Source organism: Propithecus coquereli, unplaced genomic scaffold (assembly GCF_000956105.1).
Source record: "Propithecus coquereli isolate 6110/MARCELLA unplaced genomic scaffold, Pcoq_1.0 Scaffold110, whole genome shotgun sequence".
Taxonomy (NCBI): domain Eukaryota; kingdom Metazoa; phylum Chordata; class Mammalia; order Primates; family Indriidae; genus Propithecus; species Propithecus coquereli.
Genome location: NW_012134970.1, coordinates 5,792,151 through 5,801,555, shown reverse-complemented (window position 1 = coordinate 5,801,555; position 9,405 = coordinate 5,792,151). Strand labels below are relative to the sequence as shown.

Genomic DNA, 9,405 nt, shown 5'->3' with positions numbered 1-9,405 from the left:
ACGGCATGTATGGTATCCTTTATCCTTTTGTGACTGGGCAAAGACATAGCTCTTCTCTCTCCCATATTGGTCAGGCTACTAGGCCTTCTGCATAGTGATTCATTTCTAGTCTGTAGTAACTTTTAAAGCAGTTGAACAATACCTTTTTATCAAAATTTGGCATATAACTCGAAAATATCAAGATATATAAAATTTATATAATGTTTGCCTTTTTGAAACAAAATGGCAACCAAAATTTTGCTTATCTATTTTCTAGTATACAGTGGATTTCAGAGCAATTTGGCATTTAGCTAGAGATTATTGGGAAAAGAAATTACCAAAGATGAAGGTTTCAAATCTCAAAATTACTAGTGAAAACCAATGCTATCTACTTTCTCTATATTTTGACATTTGTATACCCATTGAAACACAAAATCCAACCTCTTTATGATCTTCTTCTTCCTTTGACAAAAATCCCATGAATGTACCCTTTTATGTCCAATGTTTTGTAAAGGTATTCAATGAATGATTCAAATTCTGCTTTAGATACTTTGTCAAAAAAGAGGTAGGATAGACATAATTTAGTACAATTAGTATTTGGATTTTGAATGCATTTAAATAACAGTAGGTCTGTTCACCATTTTGCTAGTTTTCAATATGTCAGACATTGAACTATATAACACAAATAATACATAGAGATACAAATAGCATATAATAAAATAAATATTTGTTGGATGACAGATACAGTAATGCCATACTTAAAGAACTAGGACAGGAAGAATTATAAACATGACAAGTGTTTCCACTCTGTGAGCTTCCCCAGTCCATGAATATCAGTCTTTCAGACTGAGATCTTGACTGGGAGAACATTCTTTTTCTCCTTTCTCTTTACCTTCTCCTCATTTTTCTTTATTTCTCAGTTTATCCCTTGTGTTATGCTGAGAATTCACATAGGGGAAGAGAATATCATGTTCCCTCTATTCCAGCTCTTGTATCAGCAAGATAGGGAGTCAACCAACTTGACTTAATAGGTGAAAATGAGTCACTGAGCTTTCTTCTCAACCCATGTCGATTGACTTACATTAATGCTTAAATACTGACTGTAACACAGATTATTAGGTTATAATGACTTCTAGGTGTTCTTTATTCACTGTTATTGTATTGCTTATGAAAAATATTTGCAAGTCAATTCATATAAATGATCCTTCCATATCATCTACTGTTTTTCAACCCAGAGTACACAGACTTTTTTCTCCCTAGTGTTTGATTTACTCAGAAGAAATGAAGTACATATAATATTGTAGTAGCCTGTGATTTGCTAAGAGGTAAACTAAGTAGCTATTATGGACTTATTGTGTCCACAGTGTCCTGGGTCATTGGGTTGTCATGCTGGCCTTTGTACTTTATAATATGGCATTACATATAAACTCTATTTTTTCTAGCCTTGATTCATAAAGATTTCAGTGTTACTAGAATCTCATCAGCACACCATCATTCTTTGGACTAATTCCGATGAGGTCTTTTGTTTTCAGTGGTCGTGGGCAGCAGTTTTAGGCAGTGTAAGGACCCCCAATCTGTGAGCCTGCCTGTGTTGAGAGGCAGGATTGAACCCACACCATTGTGTATGAATCAGGGTTGATCCTGTTTTGATCATCTAAGGAAAAAGATTCAACACTTTCAGTTAACTCTTTGGTGCCTTAACACAGCTACTTTATTTGTATTTGCTAAAACTTAATTCCTTCACTCCCTTCTTTTTATGTCTCAGAGAAAATTCAGTTACCAGTGAATGCTGCCACAGAGATCCAAAGGAGCTACTATACTTTTCAGCAGACATTCTGGTACTGTCAGAAAACTTTTTGTAAACTTAAAAATGGGAGCCAGGTACGGTGGCTTACACCTGTAATCCTAGCTCTTTGGGAGGCTGAGGCAGGAGGATCACTTGAAGCCAGAAGTTCAAAATCAGCCTGAGCAATATAGTAAGACCCTGTCTCTACAAAACAAACACAAAAATTAGCCTGGTGTGTTGGTGGGCGCCTATAGTTCCAGCTACTTGGGAGGCTGAGGCAGGAAGATCTCTTGAGCCCTGGAGTTTGAGGTTGCAGTGAGCTATGATGATACCACTGCACTGTATCCCGGGCAACAGATCAAGACCTTGTCTCAAAAAAATAAATAAATAAAAAGGGTAGCCCAATTTATTTATCGATAAAGATGATTGTTTTTAGTGGGACTTTTGAATAATGAAAATCATTTTTAAACAAAGGTCAAGCCATGTTTAATAATATATCAATCCAAAGTTGCTAAGCACATTAATGAAAATAAAATAGTCCTACATTTTTGCTAAAATGATCTCTTGGCTAGCTTCCGAAGGTACCATTTTGATATCTTTGTGGCAAAGCATATTAATGTTGTCGAAAAATCTGTGAGATTTTCTTTTTGAAAAATTACAAAATAATGCCGAGAGGGTAAATGAAGAATATAATCAGTTGTTACATTCAGAGCAAATTCCCTTTAAAGAAGACTTCTATTCAGATTTACATATGTAGAAGATTTATGGTACAATCTCTCTACCTTTTATATGTTGGGCCTTAACATCTTTTTTTCCAGCTAATTTGGGCATAGGAATCCCTCTTCTGGCCAGCAACTTTATTAGCCCAAATATGACTGTTCATCTTCAAAGTGAAAATGGAGTCCTGGGTTTGGTAAGATGGAAATAAAGTTTTCTTTATCCAATCTTGATGGAGAATGAGAGATTTCGTGTAGTAAAATCTTCTGATAACAGAGTTGTTAGCTTAATGTTCCCAACCTTACTTTTCTCTCTTTTTACTTTTATCCTCGTAATAAAATATTTACCTTTTCCCTGAAAACGTTAATCGTGAGCTTGTAGTGTTGTTTATTGTGGTAGTGTCCTGCCTATGTGAGCTTTCTGACTCTTCCTCCTTGTCAGTCTGTCAGCGGCCATGTCCCACATTGTACCCGTTCTGGAGAGACCTCATGATTTCTTGTTTTGTTAACTATTTCTCACTCTTTTGTGGTTGGATAAGATAATGAAGTTTCTTAACAATTCTGTGTTAATAAAAATCAGGCTCAAAACGAGAAACTAAAGAATAGGTTTCTACTTTTGGAAAGGGACATTTTTTGACAGTTGATTACCTCAAAAAGTCTTAGAATTTCTCATCTAATTCTCCTTTCGAGGGCGTATTGTCCAAAAGGGTAGAATTTTCTCTTCTTCAAGATTAACCTTCCAGATGAGCTCAATCTTCTTATAGAATTAGGCCATAGTTTTATTCAATGTTATAATAATATTAAGAAATATTTTTGCTTCCCAGATGACAATTTTAATTTAATTCTTAACTGTGGCAGGAATTATTTATGGTTTGCCAATTTATAATATTCCTAAATCTTTCATTATTTCTCTGTAGCTCTTAAGTGTTAATGTAATAGAAATTGCACATATGGGAAATGTATATCCAGTATTTAAAATATAAATAATGACCATGGGCATGTAGTGGATACTGGTCGATTGAGGCAGTAATTGTGATATTTTCAAAGACACAAAAATGACATGTATCTGGATAAGAGCAGATTCATACTGAAGTCAAAGACTTGCACTTTTAAGGTACCTTAGCGATTATCTAGAGTGATCAACTCCCTGATTTGGAAGACGAGAGATATAAGTTTATGTGAATTCTCCATGGCCAATATTTAAAGGAAAGTTTACATAGATCTAAAATATTAGTTGCCACTTCAGTTTATTTATAGGATAAATTTTTGTTCCCTCTTTAGAAAGTATGTAAAAATTTCATAGCCAATACTTCCTCATTCTTGGATCCTTCTTATGCCTTTTTCTGTTCCCTATTTCCTTTTCCTCCCTTTTTGCTTAATATGCATTATGTTATGAAACGACTTGCCCCATTCAAATAAATAGAATTGCCTCATAAAAATATATGCCAAAATAAAGACTTACTGAGAATAATCGAGCAGAGGCAACATTAGGACAGAAGTGTATCAAAACTTAGATGTAATGAGAGATAAGATTACAACTCCCAATTCAGGCCTTTAGGTGTTTTACGTGAGAAAGCTGAAACTTTGCCTCTGTAGGTCCTTCTAGCCAAATAATGCAATGTTAGTTTGCGTTCATTGATCCTACCAGAAAAGTTTGTGAATAATATAGGCTGTATAGTAGATACTAAATAATTACTTTTTGTATTATTGGCCTGTATGTCTAACAGTATAACATTTCTTTCAAATGGGTAATTTTAGAAAACATTTTTCATTTGTCTAATTACGACTATTAGGGTAGAAAAGACAAATTAATATGAAAAACAGAGCCATGAACATATCAGAATTAATTTTAAAAGGTTCACCTCAAGTCTTTGGTTGATAACTTCATAGGGTTTTTAGGAAAGTTATTTATATTACAATTTTAATATGTGATTCAGTGAGAATATTCTTTTGCTAATTGTGTGCTGTGTTTGACAGGGTCCATATCCATTACAGCATGAAGCTGATGCAGATCTAATTAATGCAGGTAAATTCTCTTATTACATATTTTTCTAGGGTTTCCCTTTGCTATTAATATTAATTTTGTTCTGTGCCAAATAATAGTAAGGATTTGGACTCAATTCTTTATCTTTTTCTGGAGAGTATGCCACTGTATTTATCGCTGAGGAGGGGAGATAAGCCTTCTAGAGCCTCTTTGAGGTCTCCTCTCATTTAGGGATGACTAAGATAAAGGAGGAAATGCAGGTGGAGGCACATTTAATGGAAGGGCTTTGGTGGATCAATCAGTCAGGGTCCTGCCCATAGGTAGAGAGCACTCTCAAATGTAATTGAAGAGATTTAAAGTAAGGGACAATTTACAAGGGTGTGGACAGGATTGAGAGAAACCAAGAAAGGATGGTACAATCCCACTGGAAGTTATTATCACCCCCGAGGCCTTAAAGGACAGTAGTAGGAGAGGGTCACCTAACAGGAACTATGGCCTTTGGTTCAGGAACCAGCCAGCTTGCAGCAGCCTGGGTCTCCTGCCTGTGCCTCCCATTGGCTAGTCCCAAGTCGAAATAAGTCAGCCTTCTTAGGATGGAGAATGGTGGAGAGTAGATCCATAGCAGTAGAAAGAAAAGATCTGGTACACTGGGGTTTTTGTTGTAGGTGATGCTTACTGTCCTCTAGTTGTGCAGTACCCAGTCACCAGGCTGAGGACCAGTACCAACCAGTACATGGCCTGTTAGGACCTGGGCCACACAGCTGGAGGTGAGCAGCGAGTGAAGCTTCCTCTGTGTTTACAGCTGTTCCCCCTTGCCCCATTGCACCCTGGCACCCCTCCCCACACCCCCATCCCATCCATGGAAAAATTGTCTTCCATGAAACCAGTCCCTGGTGCCAGAAAGGTTGGGGACTGCTGTGAGTCTAGTCCTCATTGGGGTGAGAGAACATCCTCCAAAGGTACAAGGGTGCTTAAGCATGCACTATGACACTAAGTATGACCCGATGACATGAACAATAAATACAGTTTCTTTGAACTGGGCACTCTGGCCTTGTCTTCTCCTTTGTTCCCACACTCAGATGCTTTCCCTTTTATTATTAGCCTGTTTTTTGACTGGGACATAGAATCACATATATTAGAAGCCTAGAGGAGGAAGAACAGGTCAGGCCTTTTGGCCATCATCACTCCCTGTGCTTGAGGCAAAACTGTCACCATTTTGGGGCTGTAGATCATCTTTGGAGTGAAGTTGCCTATAAGAAGCTCATTTTTAAGTTCTAGCGTGATTTTCTGTACCCTTCTTTCACTCTTATTCATTCTACCCCTGCAAAAGTATTATTCTTACTTTGCATTCAAAAATAGTATGTGTAAATCTCAGAAGAGAAGTAATATGAGCTGAACATAAAGGCCAGCTGCCAAGTAGAATTGATGTTTGACACTTGGAAATTTTGGAAGTAAAACAGCTTCTGGTTGAATAGTTGAATTAGTTAACATGACTCAACTCTGAAAGGCCCACTGTGATAAAGCAATGACATTTAACCAAGGCTGTAATTTAATTGTACTGTACCCTTTAGCAATAACTCATTGATCTGTGAAAATATTTGCTGCTTGGTTTAATTAATTTATGATGTTAGTGAGCTATTTGCAAAATGAATAACTCCATTTTTCAAATTTCAGGCTTGAGTTCATAAAACACACTTTTCTTGGAAAAGTAGTTAATCTTGTTAATGTAGTTGGACGGTAGGTGTTTCTGATTCCATTGAGCATAAAAGTAGCACAGCCCTAATGAAGCCACCAATTTTATATTTCAACTTCTGAAATACCATGTATAATCTTAAACTACTTTGTAAAAGAACAATTCATTGTTTAATGGGAAGCCAAGGTGCAAATTAGTTTAATAATATTCTAACTTTTTTATCAAAGCCCTTTGTGGGATATTTGATGCTCGTGATTTTGAAGTTGTCTAAATTGGTGGTTTCTTCAATTCCCAAAATTACCTGGAAATTACCTGGAAGATCAGCCCATTATTTGTGTTAATTTGAAAAGATTTTTATGGAAATTCTATTAAATGAAATCAGAGAGTTATGATTCTGGGTATAACTGATGTATTAAAATTTCAGAATAATAATAGAACTATTTCTAAGGGTCCTGTTTTTAAAATGATAATCTCATAAGTTTATGTAAAAATGAATTACTACTTGTATGGCACCATATGGCTTTGAGCGTACTTTTTCACATGTATTACACCATTTGAGCCTCAAGTGAAACCTTGTTATACAGATTGGGAAACTGAGGCCCAGAAAAATGAAGTGACTTGCTCAAGATGACATTGGTATGAACTGAACTGAACTCACACACAGTCTTCTGTTTCTGAGCCCTGGCCTTTTTCTTTATATACTGAGCTATACCTGGTGATAATCTGACTTTTTACAGAGGTGTGGACACCAGTGCTTGGGACATTTAAGAGATCCAGTGAAGATCTGGGTTGAACCTGCAGTAACCTGATGCAATTATGAAATCTTTATTAACTCTCATGTTTTTGCTTTCATATTTTGCATCCTCCTCTTCCTTAATGTTTTCTTATTTTACTATACAAATGTTTTAAATGACTTACTTTCGATTAAAATTGTTTTAGGAAGAATCACCATGTTAATCTCACGGGCTATAAATATCCCTGCTCCCTGCCCCTGCCTGCCACATACTCTCTATAGTAGTGGTTTTCTATGGATTGGGGTGGGGTATGGATTTTGCCCCCAGGGGACATTTGACAATGTCTGCAGACATTTTGATTGTCACGCCTGGGGGAGGAGGTGCTACTTGCATCTAGTGGGTAGAGGCCAGGGATGCTGCTAAACATCCTACAACAACCAGAACAGCCCCCCGCAAAGAGTTATCCAGCCCCAAAGATCAGTAGTGCCAAGGAGGACAAACCCTGCTCTGGAGGTGTATGTACCATATCTGAAGAGTCACAGGCCTGCAGTCTAACATACACATAGCACAGCATTCTAGATCTCTCCGGTGGTTGCAACCAACCTTTCTGGCTTTATCTTTCACTATGTCCTGGACTTCTGGGTGTATTCTGATCATGGCTCATCCTTTCCTTCCTGTGTGCCTTTGCTCTTACTTTGCCTTTCACCAGATTTTTTTTTCTGCCCCCTTCCTTTTTCATCCTCCTTGCCCTACTGGTAATTTCCTGTCATAATGTATTATGCTTATCCTTCAAGTCCCAGCTCATTTGTCCTCACCAGATCTTCTGCAGCTCAGAAATGCCATTACCCTGAACCACAATATATCTAGTGTCTCTCTCATAAGCCCACCACATTTTGCCTTATATTTGTCTGTGTTTATCTCTCTTGCAGGATAGTAAGTACCTTTTGCTTGGGGCAGTCAGTGGTTCTCCAAGTGTGGTCCCCAGCCCCATAGCATCAGCATCACCAGGGACATTTTAGAAAAAGAATAATCAGGCCCCACCACACACCTGCTGAATTAGGAACTCTGGGAGTTGGGTGCAGCAGTCTTCCTTTTTGTAAGCCCACCATGTGATTCTGATGAGTGTTAAAGCTTGAGAACCACTAGTTTAGGGCAGCTGAATTTTGTCTGTAACATTGCTTAAGGTACATAGTAGCCATTCACTACTGAGAGAATGACCTGTTAAATCATGAGCCAAAGGACCCAGTGACTATGAAATTGAGTAGCTCTTTTGCCCAAATACATGCAAAGATGCAGGTGTATACCCAGAAAAATTGGAGGAGACAGAAATTAATTAGGATTAGCCAATTAAGAAAGCCCTCTTTCTTTATGTTGTCTTATTATGACTTTTGACCAAATTTGGACATTGTATTTGAAAAGCATGGATTCAGCTTTAGGATATTTATTTTTGTTTAGACATTAGATGTTTAAAAATGGTGAAAATTAACCTTGCTTCATAAGAATGTAATTTATAAGGTGCTAGAATGTATTAGCAGGAGCTGATAACTTTTTTTCCATGAGAGTTGTTTTCTGGGTTCTTTAATAAAACTGTGCTTCATAAATTGTATAGAGAGAGCCAAAGCTCTCCCCATTGATATCAGAGTTTCCTATAAAGTGGTAAATAATGAATGTCTTCTGTGTACTACCAGCCAGTGGAGTTACTGTGATTTAGCCCCTAAAAAACAAAAAATTGGGATTTTTATGTTTTTCTTTTTTTTTTGTCAAATTCTTCCTCAACTTTCCACTTCACAGGATTGGTGAAGATCTGCATTTACTGGACATAAAAGTTGTGTTAGAATAAGGTTTAATTGTATTATGCTTGTCATAAAACCTAGAGCTCACACAGCCTGGCTGTATAACCCCACCATAAAAGCCAATTGCTCAGTTCTATGGCATTTATCCCTAGAGGGGCAACGTATCCTCTCTTTTATAAGTAGGTTTGCAGAGAGGAATAATAAAAGTGACAATAATAAAAGCTGGTGTTTATGGAGCCCTTTCTTTGTGCCCCAAGCACTAGAGTAAGGACTTTATATGCATCATCTCAATCCACAAAGTCCTATGTGCTTTCTACAACCCCTTACTAACCATACCAGAAAGTATTTTCCAAAGCTTTTGAGTTTTATGGTATTTTGAAAGATATGAAAATGTTTCTGCCATTTAGAATCAAACTCCCTTGGGGAATAAATATTTCAGCATGATATAAATAGACTTACTCTTATTCTGTACTCGAGTTTGAGTGGAGGGGGGATATTGACGGAAAATTAGATTTCATGAAAGACTTGAGAAGCTGAAGATGTAGTTATGTTGCACAGCTGGGGATGGTCCGACCGTGGTCCTGTTGTGCCGGGAAGCTTTTCTCTATTCCAGTCTTGAAATCATAGCTTTTCTTCCCCTTCTTTTTGTCTGCTCCATTACTCAGGGGCCCTGCATGGGGTGTGTCCTCAGACAGTTCACTTATCTTTGGCAAAGTGGCA

General features: G+C 37.3%; 1 protein-coding gene across 1 annotated transcript in view; it reads left to right on the top strand.

Moving 5' to 3' along the window:
- The window catches only part of OXCT1 (3-oxoacid CoA transferase 1), a 143,876-nt gene that overhangs the window by 73,925 nt on the left and 60,546 nt on the right, over positions 1-9,405 (top strand). Inside the window, exons 9-10 of the mRNA XM_012649601.1 lie at positions 2,584-2,678; positions 4,459-4,507. Of these exons, the coding sequence (XP_012505055.1) occupies positions 2,584-2,678; positions 4,459-4,507 (144 nt within the window). The remainder of the gene's footprint in view (positions 1-2,583; positions 2,679-4,458; positions 4,508-9,405) is intronic.